At 50.3% G+C, this 20,519-nt stretch overlaps 1 protein-coding gene across 2 annotated transcripts; it reads left to right on the top strand.

The window, feature by feature from the left end:
• The first annotated feature begins 6,699 nt into the window (after nucleotides 1–6,699).
• ANKDD1A (ankyrin repeat and death domain containing 1A) lies at nucleotides 6,700–20,429 on the top strand. 2 transcript variants are annotated; one of them, XM_086471457.1, is made up of 15 exons: nucleotides 6,700–6,733; nucleotides 9,068–9,171; nucleotides 9,827–9,925; nucleotides 10,523–10,621; nucleotides 11,023–11,127; nucleotides 12,571–12,669; nucleotides 13,071–13,169; nucleotides 14,314–14,412; nucleotides 14,763–14,861; nucleotides 15,108–15,206; nucleotides 16,141–16,239; nucleotides 17,606–17,701; nucleotides 18,993–19,194; nucleotides 19,910–20,041; nucleotides 20,285–20,429. In XM_086471457.1, exons 1-15 carry the CDS (start codon nucleotides 6,700–6,702, stop codon nucleotides 20,344–20,346), a joined length of 1,527 nt encoding a protein of 508 aa, XP_086327583.1. In that variant the 3' UTR covers nucleotides 20,347–20,429. The 2 variants fall into 2 exon arrangements, with proteins under 2 accessions (XP_086327583.1, XP_086327582.1); XM_086471456.1 differs by having other exon boundaries at nucleotides 14,314–14,427.
• The last annotated feature ends 90 nt before the right edge of the window (nucleotides 20,430–20,519 follow it).

Raw genomic sequence — 20,519 nt, 5'->3', positions numbered from 1 at the left:
GCCTGTCCCAAAGGAAGACCCTGTGGTGGAAACGTATGATAAACATATGACAACATCTGCCTTCTGTTTCCTGTGCTCTGCACAGATTATCTCTCTCTCCAGATAACCCTGTCCTTCTCAAAGAGCAAGCTGGGGTTTGTGTTTTTTAAACGCTGCTGAGACCAGCTACAATTCGGATCAGCTCATTCTATATCTGTTCTCAGACCACGTGCACCACCACATCTCAGCATCATCTGCTAGACGCTCGAGCAACGTGATTACACATCTGCCCGGCCTTGTTTTGTTCCCTCATCCCTCCTTCGTCGAGCACACTCTGCTCAAGTCAGAAGCAGGACAGGCAAAGCACTTTCCGCATTCATTCTCTCTCCACAAACAGAGCGGAGCTGACGCCCAGCTGAGCTCCCCCACCTCCTCTCCACTGATGTCATTATTTTCCACGTTGATTGTTGGGCCCAGGAGTGAGGAAGCCCCTGGACCGCAGCAGCCCGTGGAGGAGCTGTTCCTGCACTGATCACCAGCAACTCCAGCAGCAGACTTTAAAGGGAAGCCCGGTGGGCTGCAATAAAATAAAAGGCATCAGGCTGCGATTTGACATCAGCAGAGCTCCCTGTAGAGCACATGATTCCGGCTGCTGTCCCAGCCCCCTCCGCCTGCCTCCAATTCCAAGACCATGAAATTACTCATTAAGCTTGGAACAAAACTCTTTCGGTGCACTTGCATGTGGCTGGAGGCAGAGACAGATGTTTCAGGCTCCGGAAGAAAATTGGTGAGGGAGAGAAATGAAACGCTTCCAAAGCTGCACTGCTGCCTCCTAACAGCGCGCTCCCCTGCTCCTGTTGCACTCCGCGGTTTACCGTTGTGTCAGAGATGGCGATGGCATCACACCTTAGTGACCCCTTGTTTCCACTTTGCTTTTATTAAGTGCTCAAACACAAGATTTTTTTGTTTCCCTTCAGATTTTGCATTGAGTCCTACAGCATGGCATCAGAGCAGCTCAGGGCTGTGCCTCTGGCAGTAGGTTTCAGCGCTTCAGGTTTGTGGTTATAAGATCCTACATTTCAGCTGCACTTTTGTCCTGAAAAAAGCAGGGAAGAGATTGTCTCTAGGAGCCAGACAGTCCTCAGAGGCCCAGAAAGCAGAGGATCCTCCCTCGTTTTACACATGCCGGAAAGTGAGAATAAAAACATTGCCTGCAGGCATGTCAGCACAGGGATTAGGAATCAGCGTCCGATTCTGGCTTGGTTTATATGATGTAGCCATTCCCACCTCCCATAACCAAACAGTTGCTCAGCTAACCATTGCATTTGAACCAGGGAGGGCTGGGACCTCAGCTCCATCACACCGTTTCTCTTCTCAAATTCAAGAAAGGTTTTCTGCCCTTTAGATCCTTCCCTGCTACACTTGCTTTCGTTCACGTAGTAGATGTTTTAAGAGCAGTGGTCTTATATTCCTTGTTTTGAAAATATAATTTCCTTATATTCCTTATATTCCTCCGCTCTTCAGTAAAGCATCCAGTTCAAAGCAAGGCTAGGATGACCACCGTGACCTGATCGTCACTGTGAGACAGAGGTTGTCACACCAGTAATCTCCCAGCTACTGGTCAAACCTGGGATTCACGCATTAAGACAGTTGGAACACCATGGGCTTGTATAGACCTCCTTCAGCAAAGCATCACAGAAATAACAAATTCCCCCTCCTAGTATTTTTCTAAGATGTAATTCAGGTACAAGTGATACTTAGCGGGTATTTTTTTTGCTTCTTGTGTTCATGAGAATGTCAGCCCAGTTCTCCACAGCTGGAAGGAGAATATACTGAGTTGGAAGATGTAGTGATGTCAGCCAGCTCTGTGCGAAGGTCAGGGATCAACAGGAGTGACCTGATCCTCAGGAACAACCCCGGCGACAGTGCTAATTGAGTGTAAGCTTCACTTTCAAAGCTACACAGAAGCTTAAGCCCATTTATCTTTTCAAGGGATTTAAAGGCCTATCGGCTTTGGGAAGCGAGAGTGATGGGAGAGGGAAGTTCAAAATCACCAGCTGAAACTTCCAGTTGCTGCTAACATGGACTGAGACTTTCCCTTAACAAACGAACAAACAAAACCTTCAATTTCTCTAACATGTGGTTTCCTCCCAATCCCATAATACTGGATTATTCCTAAGCCTAAAACAAAGAACATCACTTTGTGATGCAGGCTTCTTCCTGAGCTAGGAGCAACAGCTCTGCTGAAATACCTCCTTCTGCCTTGTCTGAAACACTACACAGGATGAGCAGAGTCTGGGAGGACAGGAAAAACAGAATTATAGGCTCGTGAAATGGACACTGACAAAAACCTGAAGCGTTGAGCTCACTCAGATGCTGTCTGTGTTTAACCCAGTCATCAGACAGTCTCTGTTTAACTAAATATTTGACTTCAGAATTGGGTCTGAATAATTATTGGCAAAGCTTCCAAGCTCTACAGGTCCCTCAAACAAGCTGTTCCTCTGTGGAAGCCTTGCAAGGAGATGAATACACCCTTTGAGGAAAGTGCTGGATCCCTTCTCAGGCTTCCAGAGCGGGTTTGTGGAGTCCTGTTAGGTGTCCAAGCTTTCTGAAAGCTTCGTATGTTGACTGTTAGAAGCTACAGGGCTCATGTTTGTGTGCACTGCTGGGATGTTCCCGGAGGAGTTTTGGCTCCGCAGCATGTCACAGCAACACAGTTATCAAAGAAAGCACCAAAAATAACCTAGTCTACAGGACAACTAAAAGCCTAGCCCAGACAAAAAATAAATAAGATGGAGCCACACATGAAGCCATGCAGCCAGAGCTGTAACGTGTGTTCCATTCTAATGGGACATAACCTGAATGGGCAGTTTGCAAACGGAGCTGGTACCGTTAGTCCCTTTCGTACCCACAGCGGGGACATCGAGCAGCACAAACATAGAGTTCCTCAGAGCACCAGTGGCAGCCGGGTACCACAGCGCCCAAAGGATGTAGTTTAGGTGCTGCCAGGCAGAGCCCGTGGTTGCTGTCTCGGCACACTGTGCTGTTTGACAGCCGGTCACGTAAAAAGAGTCCAGCAGCACCGAAAGAGGAAGAGGGTCACCCTCTCTCCTATGCAATATTCCATTTCCTAACTGTGGCAGCACATGCCAGAGCAGACAGTCCTCCATGGCTGGAGGCTGTTCCCTGAGCCAGGCTCCCCCACTGCGGGCGGCTCCAGGGAAGCAGCGGCTTGGCTTCCCGGACTACAGGCAGCTGCAGGCAGGAGTCACCTTCCAGTTCTACTTCCAAAGGAAGATTATAAATTAAAGTCCAATTTGCTAAACCTTTAGGTAAGCAACTGTTTCTGTATAAACACATACTGGTTTGTGGGCTGTATTGCATGGCTAGCTGCAAATCTGACTGACTTTAAAATCACAGTGTATACAACTAAACCAGAGAGCAAACAGAGGCACAGTTTAAAATGGCATGGATTTAAGGAGATTGACTCATGATTTTTGAATGGAACCTGAAAATAATGATTATCCTCAACTAACACATAAAAATTGTGCATGCAGGGTAAGAACACAAAATGCTATGTCAAAGAGCTTCGCTTCTAAGTGAGAAAGAGCATGTAGCCAGCTTCGCTAAAATAATTCTTCAAGTGAAAGAAAGTCAAAGACTTCAACACCTTTCTGAAGATGGGGTCGATATCTGGAATATATTGCAAAAAGAGCTCAAATTACCACCTCCCCCTATCATTCGTTACGCTACAACATCAGTGGAAAAATCCAAAAGCTCTTTTAGATCTCTTAGCTAACAAATGGATCACTAGGCAAGTGTTGTGCATCGTTAATAAATCCCTGCAGCATTCGGTACTCAGTATCAGCAGAAAGTCTTTGTCCCTTCCACTCCTAAACACGTACCTATTTAGTAAGGAGAGAAGGAACTGCCTACATTGCTTTTTTTCTGCCCACTGGAAACACCCAGGCCCACAAACAGATGCGAACTTTCAGTGCATCTGCGCTACTTCTCTTCCGAGGTCAGCATTACGCAGCAGAAAAGCCATAGGTGATCCATCCTGGCTGATTCAAGCTCTGGAAGAGGTGCAGACAATGACATTACCAGTGGCAGGTTAAATCCAGACAGCCTTCCATCCAAGGATCTCTTGCAGCATAACAAAAGACTAGCAAGAGCCGGAGGTCCCACCTAGGGCTGGGATGTACAGAACCTCCATATAAGCAGGGATTATTCTCTGCCCTATTCAGGGTTGTTTCCCCAGCCCCCAAGCACTAGGGTACCCAGCGGGAAGGACTCAGCCCTTCTCAGTCAACTCCTGCTGGCGCCATTCCAATTTGTCTAAAGACACTTAAATATTCATCGAGAGAGCAAGACTCTGTCTCGCCCGGGAGCACAGACTGCTCTCCAGGGAGACGGGACACCTGCCTTCTCCACTCCCTGCTCCATCAAATCATTAATTATTTAAAATAAGAGGAAAGAGCAAGAAAAACTCTCCGCAGCAGACATGCTCGCAGCCTGCTGTTTACGGTACCCTCTGGGGTCTTGAGGAGGGTTTGCATCTCCCCTCCGGCAGAAGCAAGGATCAAACCTAGCTCTCCCCCTTCCTTGGGGAGGATGCTCTACCCGCTGAGCTATTGTATAAAAGAAGGGCTTCCCCTTTATCCAGACAGACCTTATGTTTGCTTTTCCTACCAGAGAGGGTATCTTTTTTTAATTCAATTTGAATAAAAGGAAAACAAAACACAAATCCAAAGCTCCGAGACCAGCAGCTAGCCACAGGTCCCCACACAATCTGTGTTTGCTCAAGAGCTTAGGGTCTGCATCCCCGTTTCACAGCCGGGCAGGCCAAAAGCCCTGATCGTGGTCCCTGCAGCTGCATCAGCACAGAAGTCCTTGACAGTGGGCTTCCATGAGATGGAAACCACGGGCTCAGCCCTGCTGCTCCCTGCCCTGAAGATAGCTCTGGTGTAGCCGTGCCCACAGAGGGACATTTCTGAAGTAGCAGAGGGTCTCTGCATCTCCGCACCCCCTCGGAACGCTGCCTGCCTCCCCACATCTCCCACCACACATGCACGCCCTGCGCTCTCTCGCAGGAGCAGCACAGACCCGCGCAAGGGTCCCCCGGGACAGGGGTGTCCCCCAAAAGTGGCCTGAGCCCAAGGCACAGCCCCAACGACACCCTGGAGCTCACTGCTCGCTGCAGCAAACCGCGGCAGGGGAACAGCACTGGCACCCTCATGTGGTGGTCGGGATCAGTGTGTGCTCGCAGCCAAAACGCGGGGTACAGCGAGGCCGGAGGGTGCAGGGAGAGTCCTGCTGAGGAGGAGAGCGGGGCCCATGACATGAACCAAGGCTGACACAGGTCTGCACGCCAGCACGGTACATGGAGGGAATGTAAAGCTGATGGGACTAAGACAAGAAATCAGAGCAGCGGGGCTGGAAGGGTTCTTGCAAAGCCACCCCTCTGTCCTGTGACCAGTAGCAAAGAAACCCGCCTTTCTGCAGCCAACTCCCCTTTGCTGTCTGGGCCACTGGGAAGCCATACGCAGGAGAAACCAAAGTCCTGCCTACCATGATTTAAGCTCATGTCTCCCAGTCCTGCCCATCCTGGGTTTGCAGAACAGGTTATTCCTTTCTCCTCCCACCGCCTTCCTATGTGTCTGAAGACCAACAAACAGCATTGACTCAATCAACCCAAGGCGTCACTCCATGTGTCACCCCATATCCTTGGCAAGGCTGAGTGGCAAGCAAACACAGGAAACGCTAGAAAATGCAAGGAGTAGGGAACGCTCGTGTGCCACGCTTACCCTGACAAATTAGACACAGGGAGAAAGCTGTGGGGGCCAGACCCACGGCGGAGACCTTGCACAGGCTGAACTGAAATGGCAGAAAGAGTCGTCCCCATGTTGCGCCAGGAAAGATTTGCTGCCTGGACAGCCACTACTTGGTCCTTCGTGAAAAGGCAGCAGCATCTCTCCAGCCTGGAGACAGGCAACACTGGAAGGCCCAAGGACCCAGTTTTGTAATTATTTTTGGTTCTTTTGGACCTTTTTTTATCGCCCTCCCTCAGGCCTCACCGAAGCAGATCTGATTCTCCCCCCAACCTCAGCTCAGCCACTTGCCTTGTTCCTTCCTCCTCATGGTATCAAAATGAAAAAGAAAATAAAAGACAAAACCAGACCCAGATGCCGAAACAGGTGAATTAACCAAAACTCTGAGTGAAGAGCGCTTTTAACCCCTACCTGCACACTCTGCTGGGCCTTGGCCGTGTGGTAGAGAGCACTTCATCCCCTGGAAATGCCAAACGCTGCTTTCAAGGGAAAAACCCACCAACCCACCCCGTATTTCCCACAGAATAGAAATCCCTCTCCTCCCAAATCGGTTTGGAAACAGAATTAAACCACCCACAGCCTCGAAGTAGCAGCACTTAGCGGAGCCACGCTGAGGTAGAGGCACCGGCCATGCGGCCCCCGGAGCGAAATGGCGGTCGCTTGATTTTCCCCCCCTCAAGTCATCCCAAAACGGCCCGAAAACACCGTCTTTGTCGGAAAGGAGGATTTATTTTATCTGGTTTTCCTTTAAATAACAGTTAAAGAGGCGGCGGGGCGGCGATCGCCAGCCCGCCCGTGAGGCGGCGCGGCCGCGCCTGTCAGCCCGCCCTCAGGCGGTGGCGGCGGCGGCGGCGGTGGCGGGGGGCTGGCGGGGCCGGCGGGCCGCGGCATGGGGGACGACCCGGCCTCGGAGGGCGAGAGCCGTGAGTGGGGGGCGAAGAGAGGGCTGCCCCGGCGGGGCGGGGGGCGCCGCGCCGGGAAGGGGGATTTGTGCGGCGGGAGAGGGCGGGCGCGGCGCCGGCCTGCCCCGGGCCCGGCGAGGGGGGTTTGGGGCAGGGCCGAGGTGCTTCAGTGGGTAACGAGGCGTATAAAAATCCATTCGGAAACGAAGCGTGTGTATAACCTGTGCGGGAATGGAGGCTGCTTTTGCCTCAAGGCATCCCGTGTCCCTGAGATGCTGCATATAACGGCAGTACCCCCCACTCGGGTGTTTTGGCCCCCTTTATCGACCAGGGACAGGCCAGGTTGTCTTTGTGTCCTGCAGCCTCAAGTGGAGCCCAGCGGGCAGTTTTAGCGCATTTCTTCGCATGCCTTTCATCTCCTCTGCTGCTCTTTTAAATCTCTTGCATAATAAACCGCCTCTGAGTTGGTGCATTGCACTGAGGGAAAAACACATAAATTGTTTTCCACGCTGTTCAGAATAACTGAATTCATATTCAGTACCATAAGGTATAAAATACCTGGGAACCTGAGCTCAAAAGAGAAGGAAAAACTGTGAAATATCTACTGAAATGCTGCTGTGGGATGGGTGCGTGCCGTGATGAGGAGTGCATTTACAGTTACAGGGCTAGCTTCACCGGTGTGGACGCTAAGTAGGAAACTCGGACCATCAAATAGTTTCCTGTATGTGGCTGAGAATAAATGAACTGCGGCTTCTACAGCCTTAGTGATGCAAGGTTTGTTACTGCATCTTCCCAGGTAGAGGAAAGAACTAAGTCAACAGGCAGCTTGGCATCTCTTGACGATGATGCTTTGTGCGATCATAAAACATAAGCACTGTCACCTGGAGAGCAGGGACAGCAACATTTGCTTAACTGAACATAGGATTTACTCCGCTGAACGGAAATAAGCATTTGCAAGGAGGTTGTACATGTGTAGCCATTGGTGTTAATTATTAACATAAACTCTACAGGTTTTTCCCAAGTTCTATGATATTTCCTCTCAAATGAAGGATCCATGTGGTGTGGAAATGAAGACCTGTTAACACACCTGACCAGATGAGAACTCAATGTACAGTACAGAAAATGCTGTTCCTGCAGAAATCGGCATCCAAATCCTGCTGCCTTCAGTGAAGCAGCATGTCCAACACTTAAATGAGCCTGTCTGGTATTGAGATTTGTGTGTTTTTCTTGAGATAAAGGTTTTTGTTTGAAGGTAAGAGGAACAGAAATTGCAGCCGTAGGAGTCCACAGTAGGGGTGCCTTTCTTCTGTGCCCTCCAGAGAGAAACGGGGTAGATCACAAGTCTTCTCACGGTGGTGGAACAGGAACAGCAATACATTTTGCTACCTCGGGTATGGCATGTGGTTAGTGTCTAGTTGATGTGTCAATACAAACTGAGGTTGCACTGAGCCCCTGCTACCCTCAAACTGCGTCTTGAGATCTGCAGAAACATAGAAGAGATCAGAGCATCCAAGACGGCTCTCCAGCAGCATGTGACAGGCTGAGGGTCTGACTCAAGCACCTCTCGAAAGAATTCCCCAAAAGCACTAGGGCAAAGACTGAGTCCGACAAAAACTGACAGCAGCCGTGCCAAAAACCTTCAGAGCTTCCCTGTGGTGCTGCGGCAGGCCCAGAGTCAGAGCTTTGCTCTTGTTTCTTGGCAGGAAGGTTTGTTCGATCAAGGAGAAGATTGCTGGGGCAAGGCCCAGCATAGAGAGTAAACACCCTTAAATTGTGCCTAACTGCGCAGGACAAATAGTGGTGGTGGTGGTAAATGATGTGCAGAACTGCTGTGGTCTGTTAAGAGATGGAACACTAATCACAGGCCAGGCTGGCGGTTTTGTGCTGCTTGGCTGATTCAGGTTGCCCGGAGGGGCACAGCAGGACCATATGTAAAGGCCTCCTTGCAGAGCAGTGGGATGTTAAGTGGAGGGATGGTGGAAAGGGTCTGGGTCATCTGCCCAAGCCCTCACACCAGCTCTGGGCTTCGGAGAGTGCCAGACCTAATGGATGAACAGGTTTTGGAGCTGGAGCAAGCCCATGCAAAGAGACAAAGACATTGAATTAGAAGAGAAAGTGATAGGACTGGAAGAGCACTGATGTGGCACAGAGGTGCTAAGGGAAGGGGAGATAGTGGGAGAGAGGACAAATCCAGCAAACATGCCAACATCTCTAGGGCTGGGATTCTTGCTGGAAGGATCGTTCTGTAGTCATCCTTCCTTGAAGCCACCGGGGCCGGTGAGATGAAGGGGAGGTTTGTTGAGGTACGCTGCTCCCAGCACTGTTTTAACGCCCTCTCTTCTGTCTCTGCTGCAGTGCTTCATTCAGAGAAGGAGTTCCATGAAGCGGCAAAGCGTAATGACACGGCCAGGATGGAGGAGCTCATCAGGAGAGGGGTCGACATCAAAGCCAAAACCAGTGTAAGTCCTGGGTTTTTCTGCCTCTAAGCTGCAGGAAGTGGTGAGAGTGTGTTTCAGAGCTGCGGCTCCTTAATGCTGCTCTTCTCATTAGCTGCTCAATCGGTCAAAGCTTTAAAATACACTGCCCAGTGCTAAATAGGGCCCGTGGCAGCTGAGCAGTTTCACAACACGCTGAAACCCACAGCGCTGTCATCCTGCTCAGCCTGGAAGGTTGCAAGTGCTGAGGGAGGGTGATAATTTATGATTCCCCTTGGAACTCCTGTGCCAGATAACACGGCTGCCATGAAAGGCTTTGATTTTGCTATCTCTGTACACCAGGGCTGTGGGACTGACTCAGTTCCTGGTGCAGGTCTCCCCTTGTTGACCAGTAGATTCCTGGAAATACGGGATTGCAGCCATCCCTACTGTTGCAATCTGTCCATCCATGGTCAGCGATGTTTCTCATTCCTGTGCTGTCGTTATAGTCAGAGTAGAAGGTGACTAGTGCTGTCTGCCTGACAAGAGAGCAGAGAGACAGAGGGCTGTGTCCAAAGAAAACCCTGCACAGCGTGAGGAATTCTGGCTCCGTGGATGATAAAGGAGATTTTGGAAGGCTGATGGATACACATGCACTCTGCTTACATCAGCCTTCCCTCTCCCCTTCCTTCCCTTCCAGACAGACCGGACTGCCCTGCACTGGGCTGCGGGAGCAGGGAGCGTGGATGCTGTGCGGCTGCTCCTGGATCATGATGTCCCGGTGGATGACAAAGACAGTGTACGAAGGCGAATCTCCCTTGTGTGTCCCGCAAACGTGGTCTGTGCTGGGGGAGCGCTGGGGACTGGGGGCTGGGCTGGCAGTTACAGGCCGCACCTTTGCTCTGGGGTGGGTGGCACAAGGCGTTGCAGTGCTTGGGAAGCTGCTGAGGTCGGTGCAGCGCCTTTCTGGAGCGAGCTTTGTTTTCAGATGTGTCTGTGCTCTGTCTTTTGGCCTTTTGCTTGTATGCACAGTGGCTGGGAAGTGGGCTGGTAGAATCCGTGAGGTTTTCTGTATAGCATGGGGATGCTTGGCTTCTTCTGGTCATGTTGTTGGGGCTTGTGGGAAGACAGTGACAGCCGGCAAGTTCTCTCTTTCCTGTAACAACCAGGCACCATGGACTAGGAAGTGGCAGTCCTGAGGCAAGTCTCTGCTCATCTGCTGCGACAGTCCACCAGGAATAATAGTAATTGGAGAAAGTGGGGCTAAAAAAAAACAAACAGAGAAAAAGAGAAATATTTGGGACACTTCATGCAGCTAGAGGGACAGCTTCTCTGCAGGGTGGGGATGGTGGTGGCTGGAGCTTATCTGTAAGTATCTCTCTTCTCTTCTGCCCAGTTTGGAATGAATGCACTTCTCCTGTCGGCCTGGTTTGGCCACCTCCGCGTCCTGCAGATCCTCGTCAACGCTGGGGCCAAGATTAACTGTGTCAATCGGGTGAGAGAGTCTCCCTGCGTGGGTCCATCACGTGGCTCTAGACAGCGCTGGGGGGAGAGAGAGAGAGAGAGGCTTACCTGTGAGCTGAGGTATTCACGTGTGACAGTGTCTGCTGTGGGGACTGCCACCTGCCCTTCTGCCTTACTCCTAAAACAGGTGGAATAATTGTAGCTGTAGAGATGTACACGGCTTTCTCAGCTCACCTTTGTGCAGTGGTGAGGGGAAGGGGTGAAGGAAATGGGTTTACTGAATCAGCAGTCCATGTATTTTAAAACAGACCTCGGCTGGGAGGGGCACGGGGAGGCAGGGAATGGGTCTTTGCTGACAGGAACAGGTTGTTGAAAGAGACTGTCCCGCAGCCTTGGCCTTGTTAAATGAGCGGTCCTTTATCTCCTCTCCAGAATGGCAGGAACCTGCTCCACTGTGCGGCTCAGAGGGGACACATCCACGTGATGGAGTTCATCATGGAGGACCTGGAGGACATGTGTGTGGATAGGACAGACAAGGTAGGAAGGCTCCTCACTGCTTTGTTTCGCGAGGTCTCATCTTGCTCTGCTCAGCTTAGCAGGAGCGTTGCCCTTGGTCTTGGGAGGAGACTCAGAGTCAGATGCTGCTCCTGGAAGCCCTCCTGCAGAGCCGGGCTTAGGGGTGATGGGGATTCTGGCTCTGGTCAGGCTTCGGCAGCCAGGGCTTCCCAGTGTAGCCTTTTGCAGAATAAGTTCAGGAATTTCAGTGTCCTCTGTTGCCACTGATGCTCCAGAGTATATTGTAGGTAAGTCATAACCAAGGGTAACTCCCAGCATGTCCCAGCATTGGGTGTTCTATCCCTGAAGGCAGCAAAAGAACACACAGGAGCTGGTGCACACTGTTTTCCGCTTGTCCTGGTTTCAGCTGGAGTAGAGTCAATTTTCTTCGTAGTAGCTGGTTCAGCGTTGTGGTGTGGATTTAGTGTGAGAACAGTGCTGGTAACACGCTGGTGTTTCAGTTGTTGCTCAGTAGCAGTTACCCTAAGTTAAGGGTTTTTCAGTTTCCCGTGCTCTGCCAGCGAGCAAGTGCACGAGAAGCTGGGAGGGAGCACGGCCAGGACAGCTGACCCGAACTAGCCAGAGGGATATTTCACACCACAAGACGTCACACTCGGTATATAAACTGGGGGAGCTGGCCAGGGAGGGCAGATCGCTGCTCAGACATTGGGTCAGCGGGTGGTGAGCAATTGCATTGGCATCACTTGTCTTTTCTTGGATTTTATTTCTCTCTCTTTTTGTTATTTTCCTTTTCATTACTATTATTATATTTTATTATTGTTATTATTATATTTTATTTTTCTTCGTTATTAAACTGTTCTTATCTCAACCCATGAGTTTTACTTTTTTTTTTCCAATTCTCCTCCCCATGCCACTGGGAGGGTGGGAGGGGCGAGCGAGCGGCTGCGTGGTGTTTGGTTGCCGGCCGGGGTTAAACCATGACACCGCTCCATGGCCTTCATAGTTCCAAGAGTGATCCCCACGCTGATGCTTGGGAGCTATATGAAGCAACAAGAGATCTGCCTTTCCCCAAAAGAGGTTCTGACTCACTCAATAACTGGTCCCAGATATTAATTCCATTCTTTTATCCTTAATTTGCTTTTAGTAAACTATTTATTATCCTCTATTTATAGGAAATAAATACTGAAAAGATCTCTCTTCCAGTGTTTGATGAGACCAAAATGCTTGGAGTTATTAGGCCTGGTGGGCAGTTCTGTTCACCTTGTTTTGTTCAGGTCATCCCAAATTTAAAGCAGAATAAAAGTTAACAGCAGAATAAAAGATAACTATTTTTGAAGTGCAGCGCTTTTTCCTCCCGTGGAGTGGGTTACCACCCAAGGTATTATGATATTGCTTGCAGCAGAGGGTCTAATCTTGTGCTTTCTGAGCCTTCCTTGGACCATATTTCTTCGTTTCCTTTCAAAGATGGACAGGACAGCATTTCACCTGGCTGCAGAGCATGGGCGGCTGGAGGTGACGGAGTTCCTGATTCAACTGGGGTGTTCTCACAGTGCCAAAGACAAGGTACGGGCGTAAACCCACACGCGAGGGAGGTAAAGTCCAAGGACTGGAGGATGTGAAAGTCAGAGAACAGGAGACCAGTTGAGGCTCGTGCAGGCAAGTTGTCAGCACTCGTCACTACGGTTATGCTGGGTCAGGGCTTTTCATCCCTATCCACAAGGCGTTTGTGCCTCAGTGCCTGTTGGATTTCTCGACAGGGTTTGCAGTGAGCCTGGTGGACCATGCTCTGGTTTAAGGCAGTTGGGTATCCTCCCGCCCTGCTACACCTATTATAAGACTGTTTCAGACTCATGCTGCTGGTGACAACCTCCTTTTCAGTCACGCTGTGTATACTGTGCAAGGCTGTGCTGTACGAACACTCAGTCCTGGGATACATGGATGGATGGAGTGATGTTTACTTTCAGGAAGAAAATACAGCATTGCATTTAGCTGCTAAAAATGGACACCTCTCTGTGCTGCAGAAGATCATAGATGTTGGAGTGGAGCTTGATGAAAAGAACTTAGTAAGTACTTTTAAATGAAACAAAAACCACATCAGTTTTGCCCTTTCCCTCCCTAGAAATACTCTCGTGCCAGTCATCAGGCTGAATATGGACAGGAGAGGTGTAGAAGATAGCTGATATTATCTAAAGCATACGTGTGTAAACTCAGGTCACGCTTGCAGAGTATCAGTGAAAGGCAGCATCCTTCTTGGACCAATATCCAGTTCTAAAGTGTTGCCTTTTCTTCCTGCTGTACCTGCTGACCGACCTTATCACTCCATTTAATCTCTGTTTTTCTCCCTGACCCTTGTACATTCAAGTGCCTAAATGGTTATTGAGTGTATTTTAAACTGAACTTCACTATGCTTTATAGTATTGACTTAGTGACCGAACATACGGACCTTCTGTTTGAGATCTCTCTTTGACAGACCTTCTTTGGAAAATGATGTGGCTGGAACACAGTTAATGATTTAGATAGCAAATATTGGCTCAGTAACACTGTTATTTATTCCAGGGCACACTCCCAGTTAAGTTCATCAGCAATTTATTTTAGTCTTATTTCGTTACTGTCTTTGAAAACTGTATTTGATTGTGATTAAGATCTGGAAGAAAGGGGAAAAGACCTTCTGTGGTAACTGGTAGCATTCGTCTTCCCCAAGATGAGCAGCTCTTTGTGTGAAGAGCAATAATAAAACCAGATTAAATCACTTAGGAATTCGGCTTGTTCCTGGTTTTTTGGTAAAGAAATGAGCTGCAGCCCTCAGAAGGGAGAACCAGTGGTTGAGGGCCACAGGTTTCCAGTTCTGCCTATGGCTGTCTCTGGGCTAGTCCAGGAAAATGGTTTGTCTGCATTGTCCACGTGAAATCCTTTTTTTGTTTGCTGATGGGCTGAAGGGAAGAACACACCGTGAACACGATGTCTGCCCTGTGGCCCATGGGCCAGCTGTTCCCAGCAGCATAAGGACAGAGCAGTACTCCGGTACGTCCGTGGCAGATCGTTGTGTCCTTTATTTTCCTGACAATCGACTGGAGATCCCTGGCCCTCAGAACTGCTATTTTGACATGTCATGGGTTCAGAAGATGGGGTGGAGGCTTGCTCATTCCGCTGCTCTGTCTTGGCCTTGTCTCCAGAAATGCTGCTTGTCTCCTTGTTTGCCTTGCCCAGGAAGGACTTACGGCTCTGCACGTGGCTGCTGAGGGGGGTCACAGTGACTGCGTGAAGCTGCTCTTGGAAGCAGGTGCCGATGTCAACGCCCAAACCCAGGTGAGCTCTGTGGAGGTGATTCCATTGCCAGACAACGCTTTGTGGATTTTTTGCCCAGACCTGTGGCGTCCCAGGGAGGGCACCCATGATGGGGTGAGGCTGCATGGAGCCCAGAAGTAGCGCAGGGACTCCAGAGGAAAGTGTGTACTTTCTGGCTTTGTACAAAGAGGCGGGTGGAGCTGCACTGGGACCAGTTTGGCTGTGGAGACAATCTGTAGGAGTTTGTCAGTATGGGGGCATGGGGCTCTTGCAGGAGGGAAGTGGGGAGGTGTCTGTGGACAGTCTGTAAGAACTGCAGCTTCTGAGAAGAAGCCCTGACTGATAGCCACCTCTTCCCACGTGCCTCTCAGAAGAAGATGAATTGCCTTCATTACGCAGCGCTGCATGGCTACGAGGAGATAGCCAGGATCCTCATGGATGCAGGAATCCACACAGACGCTGTTAATCATGTAAGTCCCTCTCAAAGCTCTCGTCATTTAGAAAAAGGCAAAGCCAGTTGGTGGAGTTGTTCTAGAGCACAAAGCAACTCAGCAAGGACCAGTGCTGCTGTGGGGTCTGTGCTTATGGGGCAGTATCCCCAGTCCACCCCCAGTCCAGGCTGGTAGCTGCCTTAGAATAAGACACGCTGGGCACAGTGTGGTCCTTTTGGTGCCACGAGCTAAACTTTTCCTAAGTGCAGGGTCTTCTTTCCGCAGCAAAACGCGTCAGCGACACACATTGCGGTACTGCAGAACTTCCCAGCCATGGTGAGGCTCTTCATCGACGCGGAGTGTGACCTTGACATTCCAGACAATGTAAGACTGCAACTCCTGTTCTTTGGCTTTGAAATGTGAACCAGTTTTATGGGGGATTTGATCACCTGGGGACAGGATTAAAGAGGAGTGATTTAAAATGGGGAAACCCTGGAAGCGCAGCTTAGGAGATATGAAACCTGTGAAATGATTCTGAGCGTTGCAGTGAGGTAATCGCTTGATGGGCTGCGCCGTGACCCTGGGACTTGTGCCCAGTGACATTGCATAGTCAGGCTCTCTCCTCCCTGCTGGAAGCAAGTGGGAGAAATTTCAGGCTGGAAAGATACTGTGCAGAATGTTTGGGAGGGGCTGAGAACGGGAGGCAAGCCTGGAGGTAGCTGGTTGTCTCACCGAGTTGTAATTTTGTGAATGAGGGGCTTTGTGTAGCTTGTTTGTAGTGTTTCGGTTAGTGTTCATTCTTGTAGCCATGTTCTCCTGATGACACCATAAATTTGCCACATTTTGTGTTTGATTTTAGTTGTTTCCATTAAACAGCCCCAAGGTGCATACAGTTTACAGTGCATACACACCAACCTGGCCTTGTGTCCCAGGAACAATTGGCACAGGTCCTTTCCTCCCTTGGCCAAACAATCTGCCTACAGAAACTGTTTAAAGAACAGGAAATAATATAGTCCTATAAGTGACCCGAGGGAGCTTTATGGAACTGAAGAGGTTCCTTCTTTAGACTGAAATGTTCTCGGGGAGGCTTCCTGGTGCTGGGACAGGGACAGCCCAGTTCTGCTGAGCCTGAGGAACCCAACTCCAGTTTGAGGTAGGAGAGTGTTTGGCCTTCAGTTTAAAAAAAGGGATAGAGGGGAAAGGAGGGCAGAGCTGGTGGCGTTCTTGCAGCGCTTCCTCCTGGTGTTGTGCTGTCCTATCCTTCCAGCCTCACAGTTGTCCCTCTCTGAAATTTAGTCCCTTCACTCTCCTTCTGCAGAGGCAGCAGACCTCACTCCACATCGCTGCGGAGCATGGCAGGCAGGACATCGCTGAAATGATTCTCGTTGCAGGAGTTAATCTGAAGCTAACAGACAAGGTGAATGTCTCCATGGGTTGATGAGAATCTACGGGGGTACAGAGGGAAAATACGGATGGTCTTTGCCACTGCTTTTCATAATTTTCAAGGAAGGCTAGTAATAATATTAAAATCTGGATATTTCCAGGGATAAGGCCTTGAAACTCTGCTGAGTAGGTTATTTTGATGTGTTTTCCAGGAAAGAAGCGACTGGTTCGTAGGAAGGTAGAAAACAGTTCACCCAATGAGCAAACTTTTTTCTTTTCAAAGTTGTTCTAGTTCCTTCCTCTTCTACTTGTGCTATCATGCACATTATTATTAAAGATCTTCTCGAATAATGATAAATAATATACCTCAAGAATTACAACACATGTGTTATAATAGGTCAAAAGTATGTGGTTGGTATAGATCTGGCACCAGTGTCCAGGGCTTTTTCCCTTTAATTAAATCAACAATTCTAGAGGAATCAGGCAAGTTGTATGCAGCCTGAAAGCGTGGTGTGTGCCCACAGAAAATGCTGAAGGGGGCTTGGGGAGAGGTTAAAACAGTGTCTGCCATTGGCAGTGCCTTAAAGCCCATCTAGACTCCAAGTCACCTGGCTGAAACCGCCTTCAGCTCCAGTGAGTGTTTGCCACCTTCCTGTGGCGGCCTGTGGAACCGCAGCGAGGCGCAGCGCAGGGAACAGATTCAGGCTTCTCTGTGAAATTGGGGCTCTGCTCCCATCTGAGGCTGGAAGCATTCTCATGGCGTGCCTGGTGGCTGGGCTGGCTCGCTTTTCCTTCATGCAGCTTTCAAATCTTGCTCCTCTGCTCTGTGCTTTTAGGTATAAATACAAACATTCCCCCCCCGCCCAATCCCAAATCATATTCACATAAGGAGCGTAGTTCCATTTTCATAGTCCCATCAGCCTGTGCTTCTCCTAGGACATGCATATGTGGAGCCTGTAAAATTAATGAGGTTGTATAAATCACTTCAGTTTCATGTGTCAGCAAACCCGCTGCGCAAAAGGCTGTAAAATGCCTTGGATTGTCGTGCTGAGCTGGTCCTTTGACGGCCGCAGCCGCGTTGCTGGGAGCCTGACAGCACCCTGCCACCGCTGTGGCTTACGGGCTGCTTTCCCAGCCGCTTTTGCCACACGGGCAAGTGCCTCGTGGCAACAGAGAGGCTGCAGAGCCTGGAAAAGGACTCCCTGTGCCCTGTGCAGTAGCACGAAACTAGCTCACCTCGAGGTGGTTGCAGGTGGAGAATAGGGGTCCTTCATCCCGGCTGGGTGGATTGCTGAAGAGGCCATGCTGCCTGCTACTGCTGACTCCTGGGTGGGCGTGGAGGTTGTACCTCCTAAGTGTGCAAGGGCTTTTCCAGCGCATTTTTCACCTTCTGGTTTCAGCAAGGGAAAACATCTCTGGATGTCGCCGCCCGAGGCAATCACATCAATCTGGCGGATATGATTATCAAGGCTGATCGGTTTTACAAATGGGAAAAGGTGAGCAGCTCACACCACCTTCCCCAAGCCCTTTCCACGGCAGAGGTAGCCTTATCCTCTCCTTTGAGACTCCACGTTACCAGCTGTCAAAAGGAAAAGAAATACAGGACATCCTGTGACAGCCTGACCTCTATTTTCATCACCTTACTTAAGAAAAACAAAAGCCCTCACCATGCCAACAATGCCTACTTAAGGCTTTCCTTACTTAAAAAAGCTTCTTGTTAAAAACCCCAGGCTGTGCTGAAGGGAGCAGGGGTTTAAAGAGATTCTTTGGCAGCTGTTCCCAAAGCCCTGTGGAAGGGAGAGTGTTAGTTCCTTTTCCCAGGAGGAGAAACTGAAGCGTTGAGCAGGAAAATGCTTGGCCTAAGGTCGCCAAATGGGATGTGGGGAGTTTTTCAACAGCGGAAGGGAGACAAGAGCAGAGCGATCAGTTCTTGTTGGAGTCCTACAACCAACTTCCCTCTCAGACTTCCCCACAGTGAGGGCTGTTCCTCCTCTGTTTCCCAGTGTGGCCCAGCAGTCTGTCTCCTCCCACCTCCCTGCGTGCAAGGCGCCGCTGCTCAGCACCAGCCCCCCATCTGAAACCCTGCTGACCCCAGGCCTGTGCCCAACCCCGCCCGAGCAGAGGGCGTGCTGAAAGCACAGCCAACCACCACATCCCTTGCGTCTTCGTAAGGCTTTGGGCATCCTCCCATGCCAGGAAAGACAGCGCTTTAGCGGGGAAAGGAGAGGAGGGCAAGGAGGGCATACGCCTGTGGCTCAGGCGCAGCTTCAGGCGCGATGCTGTGTCCCTGGCAGCGCTCAAGGCCAGGCTGGATGGGGCTTTGAGCAACCTGGTCTGGTGGAAAGGTGTCCCTGCCCGTGGCGGTGGAACTAGATGATCTTTAAGATCCCTTTTCCAACAGAAACCGTCCTGATTCTGTATCAGGCCCTTGCACGGGCGTCCCATAGAAGTCATTCAGCCCCGTTGCAGTCTGGCCTGAAGAGGAGGCGAGCACGCGCCGATGTTGCAGGGGAGGAAGGAGATTTAATTAAGTGATTCTGAGTACAAGCCCCAGGTAAAAGGCACTGTGGAAATGCAAATTGGGATCCACGTGGGCTTCCACGGCAAAGCTGCTATTAACAGGGTCTGTTAACAGGCGGGATTAGAACAGAGTGAAACGAGAGAATAAAGAGAATTGAAAAAAAACCTGCGCTGTGCCAGAAGGAGCTCTCAGTGACCCGCGGGAGGCTGCAGAACGACGGGTACCTCTGCAGCGTCCCAGCTGAAACCCCTGTTCTGGCTTCGCAGGACAATCTGAACAGCGACTCCGACTCCTGGGTGGCAAAGCACTTGACCTTCAAGCAAGATCACAGGGTGGAAACCCAGCACATTCGCTCAGTAATGTGGCGATTAGCGACCAAGTACCTCAAACCTGGGGAATGGAAGAAGCTGGCACATTACTGGAAATTCACTGATGCCCACATTAGGGCCATTGAGCAACAATGGACAGGTATAAACCGCTGCCCAGCTATTTTCCTTCCTTCTCTTGGACTGTGTTTCTAGGAGGTAAGTCTGCAGTAAGAGCAGAGCGTGAAGAAGATGAGCTGGCTTATTTGAAACAACCAAAAGATGAGGTTAAAAATCCTATTTTTAATAAATGTGGAGTTATGTACACACTGAAATTTGTCTACGAGTGAAGCACACAAGCCTGGGGGTTAGTGGTTCATTGCTCACTCCTCCTGAGGCAGTTGCCAGACCTGTGAGTTCTTGCTACAATTCTTGTTCTGTAGGACGGAAGAAACTTGCTGGCTTTATTTTTTTTCTTTTAAGGAGCTGAATCTAGAAGGCAGTGAAGCCCCATTTAGGATTTAAGAGCTACGTTAGCAGAAGCAGGTTCTGAGTTTCAGCCGCAGATCACCCTGGGCTCGGTTCCTGCAAGGACTCCCGTGGTTTGCGAGGCGCGAGCAAGGGGCCAAGCTGTGCGCTGAAGGCCCAAATTCTGTATTGCCACGAGAGGTGGCAGCTCATCCCCGCCACTCCATTGCTTCCCCTGAATCTAGCAATCGCACCACAACCAGGAACTAAGCTAACCTGTACTTTAGAGCCCCCTAGTAAAATCCAAAGATTTGGGGGTGTCCAGCCCGCCCTCCCCAGCTCAGAAACGGGCTCTGTCGGGGCCGTGTGCTGCGAAGTGCAGGATTTCAGTTGTGGTTTGATTTTGCCAGGCACTAAAAGCTACCGGGAGCACGGCCACAGGATGTTGCTTATCTGGCTCCACGGCGTGCTCACGGCAGGAGAAAACCCGATCAAGGGATTGTACGAAGGCCTTGTGGGAATTGGAAGAAGAGATTTAGCAGGTAACGCTTGTCTTCCGTCATGTAACGCACGCTGAGCACCACCCGAATGCCGTGGTCACACAACATACACGGGGGAAAACTTCAATGAAGCCAATTCACAAAAGCTGGAAGCCACCCTGCCCCACCCCCTTGCTACCATTCCACATCGCTTCTTTCCCTTTTTATTTTTTTTTTGGGATAGATTAACACATCCTGCCGCAGCTTTATGCTTTCTGCGTAGCAGAACATTCTCTTCTTTTACAGAAAGCATTCGGAAAAAAGCCAACGCAGACTCTGCCTCTCCGCGGAAGTGCGTAGCGATGTAACACCGGGAGGGGACCTGTGGTTCCTTCAGCTGGGGGGGCCTCGGCTTGGCTTGGAGGGGCCGGAGAAACCCTTGCAGGAGGCAGCCGCACCTTGAGGGCTTCTTGTCATAAACTGCTGGCACCGCTGCTGCTTCCTTCTTGGTCTGAAGCATCCAGGCAACTGCTACCGGTCT

This window comes from Leptosomus discolor, chromosome 11 (assembly GCF_034619465.1).
Source record: "Leptosomus discolor isolate bLepDis1 chromosome 11, bLepDis1.hap2, whole genome shotgun sequence".
In the NCBI taxonomy this organism is placed as follows: Eukaryota; Metazoa; Chordata; class Aves; order Leptosomiformes; family Leptosomidae; genus Leptosomus; species Leptosomus discolor.
Note: the sequence above shows the minus strand (reverse complement) of the source record. Positions and strands in the feature narration are given on the sequence as shown.

What these genes read in the sequence shown, in the direction of transcription:
- ANKDD1A (XM_086471456.1), top strand. Translation starts at nt 6,700, where the DNA reads ATGGGGGACGACCCGGCCTCGGAGGGCGAGAGCC. An exon ending in GGCCTCGGAGGGCGAGAGCC is followed by an intron (nt 6,734 to 9,067) that starts GTGAGTGGGGGG and finishes TCTCTGCTGCAG; the next exon opens with TGCTTCATTCAGAGAAGGAG. An exon ending in ACACAGACGCTGTTAATCAT is followed by an intron (nt 14,862 to 15,107) that starts GTAAGTCCCTCT and finishes TTCTTTCCGCAG; the next exon opens with CAAAACGCGTCAGCGACACA.